Genomic DNA, 24,277 nt, shown 5'->3' on the forward strand with positions numbered 1-24,277 from the left:
GTGCATGCAAACACTCTTTACTCATCTACGAGTGTTATGTTGTATACTTGAGATTCAGGATTCGGTGCACATGCTATGAGATTCAAGATTCGGTGCACATGCTATATGTTGGTGCTTCAAATGTTCCAGTTTCAAAGAGGGGTGCCATACGATAGAAGAAATCTCACTGCTACTATTGTGGCAAGAAGGGCCATCTCCAAAAGGAATGCAAGACATTAGCAACTTTACGACAGAAGCAAGACCGTACAATGACAAAGGGTGACAACTCTCTCAACGAGTCTTCCTCATCTCCAAGTCTAGTTTTAGGCTCCACGTATATGGCCTCGACACTGGCTGCAAGGACCTCCCTTCCAAGTTACTAGTGCAGGTGATGTAGTCATCCCTTTCAGCTCTCCAATGCCAAAGAGGAAGTGTAAGAGGGTGTTGACGTGGGGCAGCTATGCCTTATCTATACAGGTATACAAGCACACAGGTTCCAAAGCGGAACGTCCCTAACACATTGACAAAAGATTCAAATCTTGGAGCTGGCATTGACATCCACATTCATGACGAGCCAGATTGGCTCCTAGTCTTGTGCTCACATGAGGGGACACGTTGGCAGTCTTGACAAAGACAAGGAATCCATGGTCCATATGTTCAAAGGCATTTTTGACAAGATGGTCTTATATGCAACTACGATCCATTGTTGATAGATATTCAGAGCTGCTATGCTTCTTCTTTGTTTTCAAGAGCTGCTACCATCGATATTGACATCAAATTCTCTACGAGACATCTTGGTGATGGGCTAGCCACTCCCTACTTGGATATCCATGGTCCTTTTCTAGTGTTTATTGTTGTATGGACTTTGATGGATTCTTATCATTGTATCATTATATTCTACCAAATAACCCGTGATCTAACAAAGGGTGTTAGTAGATATGTCAATTCATGTGTGAGTCTATGAATGTCAGGGAGGGCTAGGCACATTCTAGATAGTTTAGGCATATTATATGTGTCATTTATATAGCGTTTGGAGCATTTATTTCTGGCCAACTTAACATCATTTATGGCATTGATTTGTCCTATATATTGGCACTCCTCCACAATCATATGTATCGTCATCTATCATTCACCTCCTTCAAGTTCTAGTGGAGAGAGGGAGCCAATGTTGGTGCCCTAACAACCAATGACTCACATTGGATCTTGTACCATCTCATGTCTTGATATATGGATTCCATTTCCTAAGCATCTCTATGCTTCTAAGTTCTTTGTGCAGAGTTTGATACAAGGGTAAGGGACCATTCCCCATACAAGAAAAGCATGAGATGGCAAGCAAACTTTTACCCCCAACATTTGCATGAGTATGATCACACCTACATTGCCTCTTGCATGACTCCACTGCATTGGCATTCTATTCTATAAATATGCATCTGTGCGCATTTATCCCTTTTTGGTTTTTCTAAGTGGTTGACTCTAGATCCACCATATTCGCCGCATTGCACATGGTGAAACCAAACTTTCTCCTCAGATAGGGTAGTAAATAACCTGATTAAGCACTATTTACAGCAATTAACAAATTCAAAAAACTGAATTATACACTTTACCATATAATCTTGGACATTGGACACCTTGTTGGCCCCAAAATTAGCACCCCTTTTGGTATTTATTTAACTTAATTGAAGAAGAAGTTGATGTACAATGGGATTCTCCCAATCCCTTTCCGTATTCCAACTCCCCTTGCTGTCCAAAATGACCAGCAAGTCTTCAATCTGATTTGCCCCTTGATTCGGATAGTTAATTAGTCTTTACTTGCTTCAATGGAGATGGAAAATGCCCCAAATTCATTGATTTGTTGGTCCCTCCACTTGAATTTGACTGAAAACAGCTTCAGCCCTATTGAATCCAAGTCTTGGAGCTTCCAATTTCTGGCACACTTCCCGAGGCTGCTGCTAAACCCTAATTTCTGCTGCAAAATAGAGTTTACAATAAAGAAATCTGAAAATTCTCAGTCTCTGGTGATCTCAACGCTGTAATCTTCGAAACAAGCCTATAGAAAGGCTGGGAGATAAGAGAGAATGCTGAGGAGAGAGAAAATTTAGACTTTCTTTGCGAAGAATTGAAGAAAATCTATCATTTACTACTACTGCCCTATCTCAATAGCTTGTAGATGCAAAGAACTTAGTCATTTACTATTGTTAGCCCTATCTCAACAGCCTGTAGACCTATTGTTGATTGGTTTTCTCCTACCCCTAGCTGCCTCAAAAGATCCTCCAATGGCTAAAAATCAGACCAGCAACATCTCCTCCCCCTCTCTTGCAAGCTAAATATACAAAAATGTCTCTCTCTAGCCTCTAAAGACGTTTTTCAGTCTTGCATGGATATTTTTAACAAGCATCTGCCTTCCCAAATGATTTTTCTAGCATTATCCATAATTAAATATTAATTTTTAGTCTTTAAATACAGAAAATTAATCTAATAATTATTTCAATGCCCTAAAAAATAATCTAATTGGCCAATAATTAAATTGGCTAGGCAACTTCCATTCCCAAGTGTCTTTGTGCCATCTTTGACCGTTAGATTGGCGTTAAGTACCATTAACGCCACTTCCTCTAGTATCACCAACTGGCACTTATGGCCAAATGAATGACCTATGTCAACAACTAGCACCAAATACTACCAAGTACTTGTGCAACATAACTTATAGCAACTTTTGCCTTTGATATCCCATGATTTCCTTGGGTCTTGGGCTCATATATTTACTCTAACCCCAATTACACCTCACATGTGCAACATTCACTTAACCATGTGATTAAAAATTAATCCACATGTTAAGTGAGGTTTCAAAAATGCATATCCTCATGATATCCCTCTCCCTTAAAATCCTAGCAATCGTCCTCGATTGCACTACCAAATGCTTCAAAAGCAAAATAGTATAAACTGGAATTTTCACAGGGCATCATAGTTACCACAACATTGCGTACTATTGCTCAACCATTCCATATGCCCAACACATGCTAAAAATTACCAGCCAATCATAACATAACATAAGACTCAAAGAATCTCAAAAAACATTACCAAATTATCATGTGACATGTCTATTTCTCATGAGCTCAACTCATGTGGCAAAACCAAACCATAGCATAGCATAAACCATGGCTAAAACATCAATGGCAACATAACATATGCTTTTGTCCATGGAACCAAATGTAAACCATTGAGAACTGTAAACGCCCCGAACAACGTAGTATGCTTAACAATTATGATATTTGCTTGTTTTCGAGATTTAATATAAAATAGAATGAACACTTAAAGCTGAAAATGAAAATTACTCACAAAATTACAGCCATAAAAATGTACAAGTAATGGAGACAAGATTGAGGGTTGAAGATGGGCAACCCCCCCCGAATGAATGTATTTCTGCTCAACCCAAGTCCCTTAGGGAAGAGCTCAGTTACAATCAACCTGAGAGTGAGAAGAAGTAATTCTCACTCTCACAAGATCATGCAAAGATGTACAAACACACATGCATTATCTATTATGCAATGATAAGAACTGATTTCTTTACAGTATGAGAGAAGAAAAAGGGGAATTCAGCCTTTCTCCATCGTTGATCAACAGTACAGGGATAGAGCTTGCTTCTTGTAGCTAAAATGGAAAAAAGAGCTCAAGAAGGAAGTGCTGTAATGAATTTACAGGCTTGCTGTCTTGTAAAACAACAGTGATAGAAGAGGGAATATGGAGGAATTTGATAATGGAGAAGTGGGGGATGATGATGGTGATGGATGGGGCCAGTTTCTGGCTATCTGTGGGTGCTGTACATGAGTTTACAGCAAAGAAAAATGATGCTCAATGAAGAAAAACGAGCTCTTATTTATAGGAGAGGGGAGAGCTAGTACAAAAGGGAAAAGTGGAGTAGCACAAGACAAGTGTCCAGCCACATGTCATGAGATGTGACAAGTGGTGGGACACTTGGAAACTTGTGTGACAAGTGTCTTGACACTTGTCTCTTCTTTATGGCCTTCCTTTTTGGGTTGAATACTGTCAAGAATAGAAACAACCAAATTTAGTAAGCACAGTCAGAGTACAGAACTTACTATTTTTAGAATGACATCCCTATTTTTTAGGACTAGCATTTTTAGGCTAATTCGAGGCTCCTAAAATTTAGGGACCTCCTAAAATTTAGGGATCTCCTAGAATTTAGGGACCCCCCCAATATGGGTATCATATGAAAGCTTTTTCCGTGTACATCGCAAAAATGGTATCCGAATCTTCATGTGACTCCCCTATGCAAATAAATGTGCATTTCAAGCTTTCAGCCCACACATGCACATTATACAAGCATTTCATGATCATGCCATCTTGTTGATTGTAACTGTCTGTTCTGGTGGATCTAGCCCACACTTCAAGGCATCAATCCTTTCTATGTGCGAGTCTAACCCTGATATGCGTGAGTTCTAGTCACAGGCGCCCAGTCGGGTCATATAGGTGGAAGTGTGAACTATCTTTTCTCTAACCCACCGTGTGGGTCCACCATAACCTGTGACCACTCATCAGTGGCCAGCTCCAATGCACTTTTCTTTATATCTAACTAGTGCAAAGGAAATAAATTTAATAAATCATTATATAGATAAATTAATGAAAAAGGATACAAATTCTGTTTCTATAGAGTTGTGACAAGAACTGAGCATAATCTAATCATAAACTGATCACTTGCCGATCTGAGAACTGATCACAAATTGCTACAAATGTGACCCGAAATTGATCACAAACTCATTGCAAAAACTGACCAAAAATCAATGCAAAAATTGATGAAAAACTAATCCCAAAAGTAACCATAAATGGTTCTTAAGTTGATCAAAAACTCAGCTGAAACTAATCAAAAATTTTGTCTCAAAATTGAGGCAAAATTCATGTCAAATTTATCTTAAGTTGATGCAAAAGTATAGTTCCAGTGCGTGGATGAAACTCATACTCGTCTACATACATCCCGTGATTTCCTCGGGTCTTGGGCTTGTAAATTTACTCTAACCCTAGTTACACCTCACATGTGCAACATTCACCTAACCATGTCATTAAAAATTAATTCACACGTTGAGGTTTCAAAAATACATGTCCTCATGACACATGGCAATCTCCAAGGCAATCTCCTTTGCTTGCTTAGCCTTGCTAGCTTGCTTTCCACGCATCTTTTTTGTCTCTCCATATACTCTCCATATTTAATACACACTCCATTAGTCTATTCCTTCATCATTGACATCCAGTAGTGGTAGGGATAGCCTATTCATTTTGTGAAAGTCTTTGGGTCAAGCCACTAGTATCCCGTCCATTACTTAATCGACCACCATCTTCTCTTTATTTTGTGAAAGTCTTTGGGTCAAGCCACTAGTATCCCGTCCATTACTTAATCGACCACCATCTTCTCTTTATTTGAAACAATCATTATCAAACCAACCCCCACAAAAAAAAGGTTCACTATGATTCCATTCGCCTTTGCAAGACTTGGTAGGCCATTGGGCGACCAATACGCATCCTTTGTCCGATGCCTTGCCCTCTTTGGGGTGACCACTTGGACTCCCTTGGTAAGATAACCATCGCCTCTATAGTCTTGGTAAGCCATTGGCCAACTACCATGCACCCTTTGTCCAATGCCCTAGCTACTTTGGGGTGGGACACCTTGGGATAAAAACACATGAAAACAACCCTTAAAATTTTGGTCCCCCTTTTCTAGCTCAATTTTGGGGCCTAAGAGAAGGTGTTGAGCTAACATAAGCATTATATGAAAAATTAGCCACTTAAACAGACCCAAAAATACTTAATTAATCAAAACCCTAAAACGGTGTGCAATTTGAGAGAGTTTTAAAATGGTGTGCAATACGAGGTCCCAAAACTTTCTATAAATAGGCATACTACCTTGCATTCAATCTCAATTTCGTTTTTGCAAAAGCCCTCTAGCTTCACTACCCACACCCTGTTCGTGGAGGACATCTCATGCGAAGCTGCCCATTGCTATCTATATTAGTCTAGCATCTGTTTCCAACCTCCACCCTACTGTTCTCTCACCTTTCGGTTGCTGATTCAACCACACAGTTGTTGCATTAGCTACCTGGTGACCCCTCTCCACACTTGATAACTGCTTCTGAACCACTTCCTACTACTCACGACCATCCAAACATTGTTTCCTTGCTGTTTTTGCTATCGCTTGTCGGCTAGGATGACCACATTAACATTTGCGTTTTCAGTTTTCATCTATCGCCCAGTTTTTCTCTCTCCTGATGTACTTGCATTTTCAATCATTCTCTCTCCTCCTTGCCTGTCTACATCAAATCCAACTTCCATAGCTTAATTTGCTGGTGTTCGACTCTCAAAGGTTGTCTTTCCTATGTTTTAGGATCCGTCAACACTCTCCCACTAAGCACCTCTGCCTCGGTTCTTGAGACACAAGAATTCGGGGTACAGTTTTCATTCCTACATGGGTTGTTTGCTGCATAAGCATTGTATATTCAATATTCAATCTTTCATTGAGATTCCACTATGTTCATAGTCTTTGAGTTACCCTAACCCTAAATCTGTTCTTTTGAGTTTATGTTTTGTCGTACACTTTCATTTATGTTTCTGTGTTAGGGTATTTTTTCACAAACCCTAGATAGCTCCCAAAAGTGGCCTCTCAGGTAAGATGTAGCTCGTGAGGAGCCACAAGCGGGCAACAACCTATATCCCTCAATGGAGCACATTGGGAGCTGAAGGAGTAGAAGGATTTGAGCAACCATGATCTCTTGGTGGAGTGAACCACAAAATCACAGGTCGTGGAACCCACTAAACCCAGAAATAGGTACGGGAAACCACCATAGTGCATTGCAATGTTCTCCAAGAGGGCTTATCGCCTCCTGAGGTCTTAGAGGCTCTGTTTGCTCATAAGAGCTTAGTGCTCATTGGACGTGTCTTATTTCCTTAAGCACGAAAATCTAATAGCCAATGTAGAACGTATGTTGTCAAAATGGTGAGAGGCCACAAGGAGTCATAGCATTGGTGTATCCCCAATGTGGTAAGGTAGCACCCAACGGTCTCTCCATCTATCTATGGAGAACTCATAGCATTGGTGTACTACACCTATAAAGGGAGGATAGGAGGCAGAAAATGGTATTCCCCCCCGATGGCTATGTCTATTGCCCTGTGACCTACCAAGACTACAAAGGTAATGGTTATGTTACAAAGGGAACCCAAGTGATCACTCCAAAGAGGCCAAGGTATCAAACAAACAGTGGTTGTCAACTACCCAATGGCCTACCAAGACCTACAAAGGCAGATGGAACCACATTGAAATTTGGACATTGCTCTTTCTTTTTTCTTTCTTTTTTAAGGGCTTTAAGTTTTATCCTTTGATTTGATTTAATATTAAGTGTGGGTTTTCAATCAATTTTAACCCTATTGAGTAATCTATGCCCCTAAGGGAGAATAAAGGGATGGTCAAACCTAACGCATCACAAAACAGACGAGCTAACCTAACCACCATCGAGTGTCAGTGACGAAGAAATCTATAGGAGGATATGTGATGAAGCACAAAGGATAGATGAAAGCAAAGGGAGATTGCCTCTAATGTCGTCCAAGATGAAGATGATCATCAGCTATCGAGGGAGCGAACCGCAGTCCTCAGATGTAGAGGAGTGGCCTGGGCAACAAAATCCAAATCCCCGAGTGTGTCGGAGCTGTCAAACGCAAGAAAAGCAGCCTAGATACTAACGTCAAGTACCAAATGATGACACCAAATGATGAAAGATCTCCTAGGCTGCGAAACAAAAATACTTGGGGTGGGAAGGCTGACACTACGGGTGAGAAGCTGTTGGCAGATATGTTAGCTCATGTGTGAGTCTGTGCATGCAGAGGCTAGGGACATTATTTAAGATATTTAGGTATTTTTATTTATGTCATTTTATGGTCATATTGAGCATTTATGCTAGCCAACCGACATTAAATGCTGGCTGACCTGATCATATTGAGGACATATTTTTGTCCTATTTATTCAAGCTCTTCCTCCTCAGTCAATCAGTCACTCATCATCGCTGGGGAGAGGGACCAATGCCAATGCCCACGCAGCCAATGATTCACTATTGTATGCAACTATCTTGTGTTGGATATATGGATTCCATTTCCCAAGCATACATCTGAGTTCTCATTTGTATTGTGTTCTTTCTTTCCCTTTCTCTTTTGTCTTGTGCTTCAGCAATTTATTACAACATATGTTTGCGCTTCCATTGACTGCTCCACTTTTGACATGATATCAAATTTCAAGATCTGTGCTCCTATTGTATTTTCTTTGCTAATTTCAAGACTGTTTTGATCATTGTTGATCAGGCGACTGCTGCTCCAACCAAGTGACCTTGTTTAACCTGCGTTTTTGCTAACATCAGCATCCATACAGCCTGTGTTAGCCCCTCTACTACGTGTCAATTCCAGCCTGCATTTTGGTGTTTCTCCATCTCGTCTTGGCTGGATGATTACATTATCAGGTCATTTTTGCTGTTTCAGCCAATTTCTAGCTGATTTTTTGACTTTTCACAACAGTTTTCTTCTTGTTATGGTTAGATTTTGGTGAATATACATGTGAACTCTCATTTTCTGCACTCTGTTCTTGTGGTTTGGCTGTGTTCCCTCTCCAAATACCTTCTTTTCTCTACTTCTCTTCTAAATCCTCTACAAATGGCTCCTCCGTGCACATCCACCGATGATAAGTTACATGGACTTGATTATCTTACATGGAGTGTTGTGATGAAAGCTTGGTTTATAGAGAAGTGGCTATACGGGAGGCTTTCATCAGGTTCTAGTGAGGCTCTTATAGCTTCAAAGAGGGGTTCGAAGAAAAAGTCGAAGACCCAATGTTACTACTATGGGAAGAAAGGTCATTTACGGAAGGACCACAAAGAGTTAGCAACTTCCAAGAAGAAAAAGGAGCAAAAAACGAAGTAGGATGCAGACTCCTCCGACGAGTCATCATCTACCTCAGACTCCAACTCCGATCCTCCGACCAAGGTGAAGTCCAAGGCGCGGAAGAAATCCTCTTCTTCAGATCGTGGAAAGGGCTTGGTGGCCCCTTCCTCAACTGCTTTCTAGTGGTGGTGATGAGGTCATCCCTCACGACTCTCCACTGCCAGAGAGGAAGTGTGAGAGGGTGGTGAGATGGGGCAGCTGTGCGTCATCTATATTTCTATACACATGCATAGGATCCAGAGAGGGACTTCCGTGACGCATCGATTGAAATCTAGCAAATTCAAATCCTGGAGCTAGGATTGACATCTAGGTTCATAATGTGCTAGTTATTTGATAGAGAGCAGGCTTGGCTCCTAATCTTAAGCTCACATTAGGGGACACTTTGGCAGTCTGGCCAAAGGCGGGAAATCCATGGTCACGTATGTACTATGTTCCAGAGGCATTTTTGACAAGATGGTCATGTATGCTACTAAGAGACATTGGGACAACCACAAAGATATGCTATGATCTTCTCTATTTTCAAGAGCTAGTACAATCAACATCGACATTAGGTTCTCTCCAAGGCACCTCGATGGTGGCTTGATCACCCACTCCTTGGGTATCCATGGTTCTACTTGGTCGTTCTATGTTGTATGGTTTATGATTCATTATCATTGTATCCTTGTATTGTATCAAATCACCCATGATCTGAGAGAGGGTGTTAGCAGATATGATAGCTCATGTGTGAGTCTGTGAATGTAGAGGCTGGGACATTATTTAGGATATTTAGGCATTTTTATTTATGTCATTTTATGGTCATTTTGAGCATTTATTGCTGGCCGAACGGCATTAAATGCTGGCCGACTTGATCATATTGAGGATATATTTTTGTCATATTTATTCGGGCTCTTCCTCCTCAGTCAATCAGTCACTCATCATCACTTGTGGATCTTCTGCTAGGAAGAGGAGCCAATGCCAGTGCCCATGCAGCCAGTGATTCACTATTGTATGCGACTGTCTCGTGTTGGATATATGGATTCCATTTCCCGAGCACACATCTAAGTTCTCATCCGTATTGTGTTCTTTCTTTCCCTTTCTCTTTTGTCTTGTGTTTCAGCAGTTTATTACAGCGTATGTTTACACTTCCATTGACTGCTCCACTTTTGACAAAAGGCTATCGCCAAGTTATGAAGGCTGTCACCAAGATGTGGGGAATCCTCCAGGCAACCAAACACAGATGGCAGGCTGGCCTAAGATGGCGCCAAGTTGAGAGAGGTCGCCATGCTCAAGGAGAGAGATAGATGTCCACCAAGAACCACAATGTCTGCCCAAAGGGATATGAGAGCAATGGAGAGGCAAGAGGAAGAAGGAAAGAGTGTCAAAATGACAAAGAAAGAAGGGTGAAGAATGACTAAGTAGTGTAAGAATGAATGACTACCTATTTATAGGCATAACCTATCTAGGGTGGCACACCACTATTTGGGTGCCCACTGAAAAAAAATGACCAAAATGTGAACACGAGCCCTCTTTGGGCTATCAATGTGAAACCCTAAATGAAGTGTATAACCTAAAGAAGTGATTTATCAACACCTCCTCTCCCCAAGATGTCAATGCCAATGGGAAAAAGGAGATGTTATGGGCTAACAGCTAGTACAATTCCTTTTTGATTCCAACTTTGGGCTTCATAGGGGGAATTGAGCTAAAAATACATTACACCTTGATTAGTCACTTAAAACAGCCCCAAAAAAAGCTTAATCAATCAAATTACGAAACCTTTCATTAAAAGAAACAGCCCCGAAACAAGCTTAATTAATCAAATTACGAAAACTTTCATTAAAAGAAGCGCAATCCTAGAGAGTGACTATTAGCCTTCCTCTCTTAGTCATATTAGTCTGTCATCTCCTGGTTGTGAGCTCCTATCAAAGTCTGACGGAGACATAGGAGCTCTGGTAGTTAAAGTGCATTGTCTTTATTTGTTGGCTTCTTGTGTGCATTCCTAGGCCAGTTACCGCTTTCCACAGTTTGCCTACACCTACCAAACATTGTCTTTGTCAAATGGGATTTTTTCGGGGTGTCCCCTATATTTTTTGGCATTTCTATCTCTGTGACTAGCATTTAGTGCTGGTCGGCCAGCATTTTTGGCCTCCATTGATATAGGTCGGCCAGATTTGGGCATTTATGGCTATGTATAGCCGGTCCCCCCCACTTGGCATAAACAAACTCTTCAATCTTCCCCTTTCCAAGTGCACACTCCAACTCTCTGTGCTTGGTGCTGCCATCGTCATCAACTTGTTCTGGTGCCCTCACTAACGCTTTGGCTTGCATGCAAGGACTAATCAATCCATCATCATTGTATCAACATTCTTCTTCAGTCAATGTAGTATTCTTCCCTCATCTTCCACTCTCTCTCTCTCTCTCTTTTCGTAACTCTCTTTTTTTTTCGTAAAAGGTAATTGTATTAATTACAAAAAAAATGTACAAGTAAGCTACACGAGGGCCCTAGGCCAACATGTGTAAAATCCCAGAATTAAGCCACGAAAAAGTTCCACAAGTCATGGCAAAGACCCAAAGGAAATTGCCCTATGCCAGGAAAGCAAGTCCTCCCGAGGGAGCAAGTCCGAGTGCCGAATGAGATCTATCTGCCAATGCAAGAGACCTTTAAGCCGAGGAATGTGTCTCCGTACATTAGAGGCCGAATCAAAAAGAAAAGCATTCCGTGTGGTCCAAATGTGCTAGCATCCCCAGTATCTAAAAAAGTGGAATAAGATCTTTATATGCAACTATGGCGGTGTGGGGTATTTTGGGCGCACAAAAACCCAATCAAAAGGGGTTAGTGAGGACCCCACCACTGCGCGCCAAACTTGTGACAAGAGTGACCAAATATTCTTGGCGAGGGGGCAAGAAATAAACCGGTGTCGGGCCGATTCCACAGTAGTGGTACAGAAAGAAACAATTGTTGTTCGAGATTCTCCGCTTGGAAAGGGCCGAGGCAAGAGAAAGACCACCAATCATCACCCGCAAAAGAAAGACCTTGCATTTGAAAGGTGTCTTATTCAACCAGCCCTCCATCACAGTTGCCTTCCACCATGACTGAGATTTCCGCAATCCCCATACAGTATTAGCTTTCACACCCAGCCATTGATGATCTTTAATGAGAAGATGATACATCTGATTAGCAGAGGCCTTTTCGAGGCTCAACCGGCCTGCAAGGTCCCAGTCCTGCCAAGTACGATCCACCGCCAGGGCAGGAAAGGGTTGCCTACCCCGAAGCACCGACAAAAGCTGTTCCCATAAATCACAGTATCCGCACGGGATCCTGAACAATCTCCTGGCAGTACAAAAGGATGCGAAGACATTACGAGTGGCAAGGGTGGCATCCGCACAACTAAAGTCACACCCAAGCGGGCCATGCGATTAAATCTTGGTCTAAGCTCATGTTTGTCTTCCCATGAAAGTAATCTCGAAACTGCCAACAATTTCAGTTGAAAGGAGTTAGTATGCAAGCGGTCCCCCATTGGATGCCAGCGCGCCTTTTGGAGCACCACTTTCCAGGAGCCGACCAAAATAACAGAGAGGAGGAGGGACTGGAAAATCGAGAGTGTGCATTAAGGACATGCCACCAGGAGCACCGAAGACATGTATTACCATGCCAAAGCCCGCTGTCCTCAAGAAAATAACGGGCTATAATGGTCCACGGGTGGTGATCCATACACACAGTGCGAAAAAGAGACCAACAAGAGCCAGCATATGAGTTTCAACATCCAAAATAGCTCCACCACCCAGGCGTTTGGGGGTACATGTATGTGCCCATGAAATCCACGAAATACCTACATGCAATGAATCCTTCTTCCATAACATGAAACGAATGGGGCGAGTGAGAGCCTTCAAAGTAGTAGGAGTCCACGGCATCAATGGCTAAGAATATGTGAGCATTGGCAGCATAATTGTCTGAGCCACTTTGAGGCGGACATGGAATGGCCATGCTTGCAACTTCCAATACATAAACTTAGCTGCCAATTTCTGTGAAATCCACTCCAGTAGTTCCTTTGGCCGAACATCAACCCCCAATGGGTATCCAAGTTACCTGAGAATGGAGCCACAGGAAACAACCTGACCCTGCCAGCCCAATGACTGTAAATCAGACTCCGTGCAACTGAGAATGGCTGATTTGAAGGCATTGATGCGAAGACCAGAAGCATGGCCAAAGAGCGTCCAAACATCTAATGCCTTGCGAATGTTGTCCTTGTCCGCACGCAAAATCGTAAAGCTATCATCAGCCAGAGATTGACTAATGAAGTGCTGTCCCAAAGGAAGAGACAATCCGGCCAGCTGCACAAAAGCCCCCATTGAAGATAACATTGAAAGAACCGGGTGAGCCGCCAAGGCAAAGAAGAGAGGACTCAAAGCGCAACCCTGTCTCACCGAGGGTGCAAGGACAAATGGCTCTGTAACCCCACCATTGAGCATAACGCGTGAAGAAGCCACAACGCTAATGGTGTAGATCAATCGGGACATCCGAGTACCAAAATCCATGGCAGACATAAGTTCTGCAATGAAAGACCAATCTAAATAGTCAAAAGCCTTTTCCAGATCCAATTGAATCAATACCACTTCCTGACTAGAGTGCCTCACATAGTCAATAGCCATTTGCACATTTAAGATATTATGCAGAATGTTGCGGTCCTTAATGAAACCATATTGAAGAGGATGCACAATAGCTGGAAGGTGCTTGTGAAGTCGATTCGCCAGCACTTTGGAAAAGATTTTATACATCGAACCCATCAAAGAAATTGGTCTCCAGTGTTGCAACATCGACGATGAAGGGACCTTTGCAAGCAGTTTGATAAGGCCTTCTTTCCATGAGGAAGGCATGACCCCTGTTTCCCAAACCTACTGAAACATAGCCGCCAATGGCTTCACCAGTTGGGTGGCCGAGCTCTCAAAGAATTCATTGGTGAGACCATCCCAACCAAGACTTTTATCCTTAGGCAGGTGTAACAAAACATCCATAACCTCCTCCTCGCAAATATCTGCCTCCAAAGTAGTTTGCATATCAAGTGGAACCTGCTGGCGGACCAGATCATAGAAGACCGAGCGTGCATGCGTAACCTAGTTAGAAGGCGACGGAGAAGAACCAAGAAGATCCATAACATAATTTCTGCACATATTGACAATGGTCTGCGGATCAGTGTACCATGCGACCTTCTGAATCCTGAAGTCTAGTCATATTTTCTCGAGCAGGAGAAGCATGCAAGGCGCGAAAGAACTTATGAGTCTGACAAGCACTATCTTGCAATGTGTCAGTCAAGTTGTGCAGTTTGGCTTGCTGATAAGATTTCAACTGAAATACTTGAATAAGATCAGCCAAACGCATCGTCAGTGACAGCAGAAATTCATCATTTGGGGTGTCTACCAGCAGCAAACAGACCAAAGCCAGTAAGTCCTCCACTGCGTGTCGACGCCGCCAACAAATAGAGGCATGATGGATCCCATACTGCCGAGCAACCCGCTGCACATTAGAGAGCAGCCGTGCAAAGGAAGCCAAGCCCTCAAAGGCGAAGTCCAATACAAACCTCTCAATCAATTGCTGCATATAGCCTTGAAAGATTGGATGCTTCAAATAAGACAAGTTGAAAACATAAAGGGAGTCTATCCAGCAACTGCATAAAAGGTGCAATAGGTTGTGCAAGCATCTCAAGCTGGAGAGGGAAATGGTCCGACAAGGCATATTGCTGCAAGACTTTCATTTCCAGCATCTCGGGAAGAAAATCATCCCCCTACATGATATACATTCGGTCCAACCGCGACTAGGTAGTTGCATATTGTGCAGAATGAAAAGTAAACCCTGAAGAAGAAGGGCGGAGCCAAGACCAGAGATCTTGCTTAAGTACGTGAAGAGCAAAGGCATTCCATACCCGCCTTTCCGGAGCATCCATTACCGAATGCCCTAAAGTGGACTGAGAAGAGTCAACACACATATTGAAATCCCCCATCAAAAAACCCCTTCTGCCAAGGGACATGGAGCTCTGCAAAGTCTTCCAAAGATCCCGTCGGGATGCAAGGTCATTCGGAGCATAGAGGCCCAACAACCATAAAATCTCTCCTTCAAGTAAAACTTCGATTACCACAAAGCGGCCCTGTACATCATTTTTAATAAAAACAGGCTGGTATTTCTCATGGACAATCATAAGCACGCCCGAATAGTGCATAGCATGTGTCCCTGCATAAAACAGGTGAAACCCATGGCAATCCACAACTTTTCCTGCTTCCCCGTGACTCTTGTGCTCAACCGCACACAAGACATCCCACTGGTTCTCATGCAAGACAGTCCACATGGCATGTTGTTTATGACGAGAACAAATGCCTCGCACATTCCACGTGACTATCTTCATATATCTTCAAAAAAGAGAATCAGGAACGAGGCACCTGTTACCTCGATTTCACCTTTTCCGCGAGAGCGTCCAGGACACCTTCATCCAGAAAATCAGCTAACACTGCAAACGAATTCTGGCGGCCCGCTTTAGAGGTAGATGGAATATCCACTGCCTTGGGAGTGGAACAGGGATAACAACGATCCCAAGGTGTAATCACATTACCTCTAGTATCAAACACCAGCTTAGCAGGTGGGCCCTTTGGACCGTCTGTATAGACTTTCCTTGTAGACTGAGTACAGGGGGCAGAAGGAACCATAGTACGCACAGCATGCTGTGAAGAGAACATTTCTTTCCTGTGCATATACATGCGTACGGAATCCTGTGAAATATTAGGCCCAGAATCTGCCAGCCCTGCATCCACCTTTTACCCTTTTTTGGGACGTGCCTCGAGCCAGTCATTGCTACGGGAATCCAAACCCAGGACCTATTGTTACCTTTATCCACAACATTAGGTGGCTGGGGGGCCTCCTGTGCCGGAGCATCAAGCACCATGTCATCCTTAGGTAGCACAACATGCGCATCATCTGAAGATGGTTGTCTCTCTGAGCATTCGGCCATAAAATGCCCCAATTTTCCACACGAAAAGCAGTGTCTTGCAAAGTTGCCCCATTTCAAGCGAAAGTGCAAAGGATGCATGCCAGAGCAATTGAGACGAAGCCACGCAGGCCTTTTCCTGGCCGTGTCCCATAACATGCATAAACGGTTTCGATTCATAGCCCTTAGGCTTGGGGGAACCAACACCGTTCCCACAACTGCCATCGCATCCTTTAACAATGGCCAATAGACCGCTGGACAATTTTCCACTTCAACCCACACTGGGCATTCACGTTGAAGCAGGAGCTGAAAGTCTGCCATAGGGCGCCATGGCACAACATGGACCAAGCGGCGATCAAAGAACAATGGCAACTTGGACAGGAGCTCAGCCCGATGTGTCTCTGATTTCAGCAGCACCTCATAAAAGCCGCGGGGTCCAAGAAAGATCTCCTCAACACATTCCCCTTGTAATAAATGGTGCAGCCACTGGCGGATATGGGAAAGCATTGGGATCCGGCCAGTGAAGAAAAGTATAACTGCACGGTCATAAAACACCGAAAAAGACCGCAAGACTGATTTCGGGTCCACCATGGCTTCCAGCACTTCATCCATTCCCGAGTTAGAAAAAGCTTCATATGCTGAACATAATCACCGAGCAGAGTATTGGCAAATTCCAACAAATGCTCCCAGTCAATCTCCTGGGAATCCACAGAATCAGAGGCAACCTGCACATAGGAACGTTTCGAAGGACCCATTATCTCGTCGGAAGTATGCTTGGAGCGTTTGCCCGCAGGCGGCAGGTCAAAACCAGAAGGCATCTCCTCCGTGCAAGGAACCATATCCTCCGACTCCTCTGTATCAGAATCAGGACCAAGGGCAACCACCGTCTGGTCGATAAAAGCCATATCCAGGCCAGCCATACTACTGGCCTCTCTCTCTGTCAGGGCCCGAAGCCAAGGGAGACGTTGTAGGCCCGCAAGGCAGGTCAGCCAGGTCACAGGTCAGCCGACGTCTCAAGTCCGCAAGGCAGGTCAGCCGACGTCACAAGTTCAGCAGGGCGGGTTCAGCAAGGCGGGTCAAACGAGGGGCTAGGCGGGCGCACCGACACAGGGAATCGCGGGGCAGGTCGTCATGCAGATGCAGGGACCGCCGGACAGGGAAAACAACAGAGACGTGCGCGCAAGGACTCGCAAATGATCAGGTCGACGTTGAGCAGGGTTTAGACGGGGCACGAACCAGGGCGGACTAGGGCGGGAGGGTCCAAGCGAACGCAAACAGGCGCGAACAGGCGAGGACAGGCGCGAACAGGCGCAGACAGGCGCGGACCAACGCAGACGGGTCCGGCGGCGGCGGCGACTGGCGCGGACGGGACAGGCGACGGCGACTGGCGCAGACGGGACAGGCGACGACGACTAGCGCGGACGGGTCAGGCGATGGCGGCGACGGGTGCAAAAAGGACGGGCCGACAGTAGGGTTCCAATCTCGCTCCCACCATCGCACTCCGTTCTCTCTCTCTCTCTCTCTCTCTCTCTCTCTCTCTCTCTCTCTCTCTCTCTCTCTCTCTCTCTCTCTCTCTCTCTCTCTCTCTCTCTCTCTCTCTCTCTCTCTCTCCATGTGTTTGTGTTTCTCTTCCATTGCACACTCACATGGTATCGTCGCCTAAGTGAGGACACTGTCTAGAGATTTCTCGCAAAAGAGCAAGTTTTCATCGTGGATGAGCAGCCCAAATTTTCCAAAAGCAGATTTTCAACATGTGTTTACTTCCCAAACAGGAGGTCTATTGCCTCTTTACACCCCCAAGCAGCCAGACGACAATCTCCAAGGACCAAATGGTAGCTTTTTGACATCAGGTAACATCAACTTTTGAGTTTTGATCAAAACACAAATTTGTGTTTTTGCTAGTATTCTCTACCTGGTGTAGGTATCAATATATTGCTGCAGACGACAGCTTCCTAAGACTTGGCGACAACATATTGATGCAGGCGACAGCTTTCTATGTAGCTGACAACTTCCTGGTGGCAAGCAACAATTGTTTCTCTATCAAACACAGCTTTTTGGGTGATTGTAGGTTCGAAGATGTCTTACTAGTTCACAAGCTCTGAAGATTCAAAAGAGGAGCTTCTTTCCAGACACTCTTCTAAGTAGAGACGCGATTCTCACACTTATAGTCAACATGAGAAGTCACCTACCCGTCCCCCTTCTATTCACCTTTCATAGAAGGCTCTATCCTCAATGAAGATATCGTCCTTGATACCTTTGATACATGTGCTTGTCTTACCTTCATTACCCAAAGAAGACAAACTCGATGGTTCGAACTATTCGTTGTTGTCATGTAAGGTGGAGTGCATACTCGACACCTTCAATCTTTGGCCTCTTGTTTCAGGTTCTACCCTCGTCCTAAGGAGGATCCCCTAGAAGGAACTTCTATGGACCATGCAACCTTGTGGGATCGGCTCAACTCTTGAGCCCAATCCTTCCTTTTTATGGGTTTGTAGGATTCTGTCCTTGTGCATGTTCACAAGTTGAAGACCACACTAGAAGCATGGACAAAGCTTGCGTCTTTGTATCAGTATAAGACATTTGCCCACAAGATTTCCCAACTGACTCTCCCCCACCCTCAATTCCATTTCTCCCCTTCTAGTTGCCTCTTTGCACCCCTTCTGCATCTTCAGCTCCTCCCCCTCCTCTTTCTCCATCCTCTATTCTGGCTTTCCTACCAACTTTGATGGATGCAACTACTTCTACTTCATCACATACTCCCACCCCTTTTGCCTCCCCTCCGGAGTTTTCTAAGGACGCTCAAATGAGGCACAAATTCTTTCCCTTGGTGAGGGGGAGTCCCTACTTCCGCCAAGTGCATTCAAGTACCGAAGGCTATACAATCTCCCTCGCAACAGTAGGATGACACGAGCCTATTAGGATTCCCCATTGGTACTAATAGCTCATGCAAGATTCCAATGTCTCTCACTTTCGTGCTTCTCCCACAGGTCTACGCAAATCAACTCACTTACAGACCCAACGGAATAGTTCACTTTGTGTGGACTATGCTCTTATGTCACAGATTCTTCATAATCATGAGCCTACTACAATTGAGATGGCTCTTGCACAAGATATTTGGCGTCAAGCCATGGAGGGAAGGTGAACCATGTCTACAGATTGTGGAAGGCCCTCTATGGCCTAAAGCAAACTCCCACAACTCGGTACCACAGGATTGATCACTTCATTCTTCAAAAAGCCTTCCATCGCTCTGCTCATGACACCAACCTCTACTTCCAAGTTGCTAGTGACAAGTGTGTTTTGCTCATCTTGTATGTGGATGATCTTATCATTACAAGGAGCCATACTCAAGAGGTTGGTCGTACTCGTGATTTTGCAATAGAAGTTTGACATGACAGATCTAGGGATCCTTCACTTCTTCCTTGGTTTGGAGATTTATCAAATGGCACAATGCATTTTTGCTTCACAACACAGGTACATTTTTGAGCTTCTCTTAGAGTTTGCTATGACCGATTGTCGGTCTACTTCATGCCCCATGGACCCAAAGTCCAAGCTTTTGGCAACCCAAGTTCCCCTTACAGATGCCACCCGTTATAGGTGTCTTGTTGGCTCCCTCATCTAGCTTATTCACACTCCGCTGGATATTTTCTTTGTTGTGCCTCTATTGTCTTCTTTCATGAAGAATCCCACTCGAGCATTAGAGCGCGGCCTTGTGTGTTCTTCCTTATTTACAAGTGACTCAATCCTACAGGATCATGTATGGAGAGGGGGTTACTCACTTTGGTTGGAGTGATTCTGACTAGGCAAGTGATGTGGATTCAAAGAGGTCCACTACACGCCCTCTTCCTTCGATCCGGAGTTATCTCGTGGAGCAATAAGAAGCAACCTACTATGGCCCTTTCTTCTACAAAGACAGAGTATCGTACCTTATGTTTTATAGCTATAGAGGCGGTTTGGCTTCGCCAAGACCTATGAAGTTGCGTTTGGACAACCAAAGTGCTCTATCTCTAGCCAAGAACCTTGTGTTTCATGGTCGCACAAAGCTCACCGAGGTTTAATACCACTATGCTTGAGAGTGGATCATGGATTCCAAGTTGGCGGTGGCCTATTGTCCCATAGAGGACAATGCAACAGATCTCTTCATGAAGCCTTTGCCCCAAGCTTCTATGCTTCATCATATGAGGTTTTTGGGTCTTCAAACACTCCCAAGTTCTAAGAGGGGGTGTTAGCCTGCCTGTGTTACTCATGTTAGTTTATCATCTCCTGGTTGTGAACCCCTGTCAAAGTCTAACGAAGAAATAGGAGCTCTAGCAATTTAGGTGTATTTTCTTTATTTATCAACTTCCTATGTGCATTCCTAAACCACATACTACTTTCCACAATCAGCCTACACCTGCCAGACATTGTCTCTGTCATCTCAAATTTTTTCGAGATATCCCCTATCTTATCTTGCATTTCTTTCTCTATGATCAACATTTATTGCTAGTCGACCAACATTTTGGCCTCCACTCGTACAAATCGACTAGAGTTGGGCATATATGGCTGTTAATAGCCACCCCCCTACTTGGCATACACACACTCTTCAGTCTTTAATCTTCCCCTTTGCACGTGCACACTTCGACTCTCCAAGCTTGATACTGCTATCATCATCAGCCTGATCTAGTGCCCTCACTAACGCTTTGGGCTGCATACAAGGACTAGTCAATCCATCGTCATAGTATTAGCATTTCTTCTTCAATCAGTGTTGTATTCTTCCCTCGTCTTCTGCTCTCTCTCTCTCTCTCTCTCTCTCTCTCTCTCTCTCTCTCTCTCTCTCTCTCTCTCTCTCTCTCTCTCTCTCTCTCTCTCTCTCTCTCTCTCTGTGTATTCGTGTCTCTCTTCCGTTGTGCACTCTCACAATATCTGTCCCATAAGAGGCGGTGATAGGCTAAACCCTAATTTGGGAGACCCTAGCCATCTAACTACCCACCACTCAACCTTAACCTTGTTTTTGTACTTGCAAGTGTTTTCCCTCATCTGTCCACACCCCATTCACAAAGGATATCTTAGTTGGAGATTGCAATGCCTTCTCTCATCTATCCATACCCTATTCGCCAAGGATATATCAACTAGAGTTGATGCCCATTGTTGTCTACCACTTAGCGCTTGTCTTCCTACCTTATACTGCTATATCAGAGCCTTCCACCAATTGGTGACTAATGTCCTAGACTGAAACACCTATGTTTACTATTTCCACAACTCTTGGGGCTATCGTACAACCCATCAGCCTATCATCCTGTTGCCATATCAACCCTATTGCTATGTTCACCAATTTTTCGGATTCATTTTGCTTGCCACATTAGCAAAATTTGAGTTTCGCAATCTATTGCATCCATACAACTACCATGTCATCACTGTTGCTTATGTTTGCAAAGTTTCAACTCCCAACTACCTATCTAATTGATCCAATATCCTACTACTGTGTTTGTTGGTTGCTGCCTGACACTTATGGAGACTACTTACTACATTTCGAGATCTGTCAAAGTAAGATACACTCTTCCACTCATACTCTCTACCTCAATCCTCCACACATGGAATTTGGGAGTCAATTTTCACCTTGCATAGTGTGGTTGCTGCATTGTGTATTGTATCTATTCATTTATTATTCAAATTTTATTATCTAATGTACTCATTGTCTCCATGTTAACCCTAACCCTAACTATGTCTATTTATCAATCTATGCATTTGTCATACAATTGTGTTTGTATTTTGTACACGAGTATTTCTTTGAGAGAGAGAGAGAGAGAGAGAGAGAGAGAGAGTATATTTTTAAGCTCACTCAAAATGAGAAAAGGAGACACATTTAATTAGACCCCTCAAATCTATTAAAACCATCTTGTTATTGTGGCCTAGCCAAAACCCGATGCCCCCAACATCCAAAAAGAGGTGCTCTACAACCCTCTACACTCCCTAAAGGACATCTATATGTATGCGAGTAAGAATAGCCAATTGGAGGGCAGGCCTCATCGCACTACCTCCACCTTTAAGCTAAAGAAAAGTTCTACCCCAACAAGAACTAATCAATTGCCACCTTCTGAGTCATGCAAGAAAAAGGATGGTAAGTGCAAAGCGGCTCATAGTGAGTGAGGACCGTTCTAAAAGTCACCACTAGATAGGATACTTTCAAAGTCGCCACTAGATAGGACACTTTCATGGAGATGGACACATAGTACTTCAAGTTCCTGACATAGAAGACTGGATGCAACTTTCACATGGAAAGCCCAAGCTTATCTCTTGCTTGCTCTAGAATGGAAGAAGGAATGGGCACAAAGTACTTCACCAAGTTTTTCACATAGAAGACCGGATGCAACTTTCACATAGAAAGCCCAAAAGATTGGACTGTAGTCATGATCAAGCTTTGTGTATTTAGGTATTATAGGCCCTTTAAAAACTCGTATATCTCTTTGTCTTCACCCCACAATGCCCCTAAGCTGTGAGCTGGTTCGGAAAAAAATTCTCACATCTCATTTGTACCATTTGCAAGAAGTATACATTTTCTTCCTTCTTTCTTTCAGAAGCCATGACAAGATGTGGAAAGCAGCAACCAAGGCAAAAGTTAAAATATCATTTCTTCTTTCTTTCTTTATGTCTTTATTTCTCCCTTTCAGACGCCATTACAAGATATGGAAAGTAACAACCATATTAGGTCTGCAAGGTGACCTTACTTTGCAAAAAGATGACATCCCCCGCACAGAAATCATGACAGGCTTGGACATTCCAGAGGGAGACCTTGAGATACTGGCGAGTGCCATCTGCCACATGCAGAATGCTTCTCAATACTTCAGTCCCTTTGCAAGTTTTGACCTTCTGCACGAAGGAGAGAGGGGTCAGGCACGACAGCTACAAAGCGCCATAACTTGAATGTTTATTGAGGCTCTCGGGTCTTGCCTCGGAAGGGTGGCACTGGACGAGGAAGGCAACAGCTTGCACATGACAGTTGAGATGCGCAGCCAGTTCCCCAAGCTCCACGAGAGGTCCATACCAGGCTTGTCTCATCATCTCTCTCTCTCTCTCTCCCTCTCTCTCTCTCTCTCTCAAGCGTGTCTCGTCACAGAGACTTCGCACAAGAGCATAGTGCGCAATTTACTGGCCTTTTCGAAAGACATCTTCTGAAATTTAAATTTTGCCTATTATGGAAAATTTACTAAGGGGGCGTTTCACACACATCTGGAGTCGACACGCACAGCCTAGGACCTATCCCCACCATGAAGTGGCTCCTAGCGAGTTTGAACACCCCTTGAGAGCCCATACATACTAAATTTGCACCTACAAGCTAATTTTTCAATCATAACGTATCATTTTCATACCCTCAAAAGTTGTATTGGCCAATCAAAAAATGATTGACAAATTGGAATCGTCCTCACATGTGCAAGTCCCACCAAAGTAAACCCTTTTGGACAATGCTTTTGCTAGTGGTTGGGAAAGCTTTAGGCCTGGCAAGCTAGGTGCAAACTCCAAAGCATATGAATTTGTGAATTTCCTAGAGCCTTCCTACCAAGGTTATGAATCCTAGCATGGTGGGAATATGTCCCTGTTATCCTCATTCGCATCTTGAAATCTGCCAAGTTTCTAACCGAAAGCACTTGAACCAATAACTTGCAACATCCAACTCTCTTTAAATTGTGATGAGCCAACCACCTCATGAACTTGTAAAGACCCTTCCATTTTAAATAAACAAGATCCTACATGTGGGAAACCAAGGATGAGCACTACCTCTTTTGAATTTACATCCATTAGAACTGGTATGAATCCAACCTAAGGCTCAATACACACTAGTCCAATGAAACAAAACGTCTCTCTTTAAAAATGTATGATTTACTTTTACATACTCTGACAAACTAAAAATCTAAGATTGGTACACATTCAGGCACCGACCAAAATTGCAATAGGGATCCTTTTCCATCTAACTCTACAAAACCTTTTCACACATGTCTAAATGGGAGAATTGCTAACATTGATGTTAAGTCAAGGAAAGGTTAGATGTTCTATTCTCAAAACATCATGTCTCTATGATCAGTTGCTTATTTGCTCATTTATTTTGGGTGATAGGTCAACCTTGCTGGATGTTATGGTGGATTGAAGTACAATTATGTCGTATAGGTTAGATTTTGCATCCATGACCAAGCTGACAAATGTAAAACCTCAAAGGTGCTTTTCTACAATTTGATTGGTCATGGAAAGCTATAACATCTTTTGGATGGATAGGTGTGTAATTATCCTAAATTAGAATTCGCTCACATAACTACAATGTGATTGGGTGAGATGAAAGTGTAACTATCACATGTCTTAAAGATCAAGGGAATGCCACTTTCAGTCGAATTTGCACATTGGCT

General features: G+C 43.5%; 1 protein-coding gene across 8 annotated transcripts in view; it reads right to left on the minus strand.

Annotated features, from left to right (window-relative positions):
• The window catches only part of LOC148035814 (uncharacterized), a 153,754-nt gene extending 130,728 nt beyond the window's left edge, over positions 1-23,026 (minus strand). For 7 of the 8 annotated variants that reach the window (XM_087677827.1, XM_087677822.1, XM_087677819.1 and 4 more), the window contains exons 1-2: positions 22,833-23,026; positions 22,610-22,751 (exon numbers count right to left, since the gene is read on the minus strand). In XM_087677827.1, the coding sequence (XP_087533953.1) occupies positions 22,610-22,751; positions 22,833-22,943 (253 nt within the window). In that variant the 5' untranslated portion in view covers positions 22,944-23,026. Of the gene's footprint in view, positions 1-22,609; positions 22,752-22,832 lie in introns of those variants that run through there. The other variant, XM_087677824.1, reaches the window with a different exon arrangement.
• Positions 23,027-24,277: the final 1,251 nt, after the last annotated feature.

Source organism: Lygodium microphyllum, chromosome 5 (assembly GCF_053477565.2).
Source record: "Lygodium microphyllum isolate KBCC chromosome 5, Lygodium_microphyllum_v1.1.10, whole genome shotgun sequence".
NCBI classification, from domain to species: Eukaryota; Viridiplantae; Streptophyta; class Polypodiopsida; order Schizaeales; family Lygodiaceae; genus Lygodium; species Lygodium microphyllum.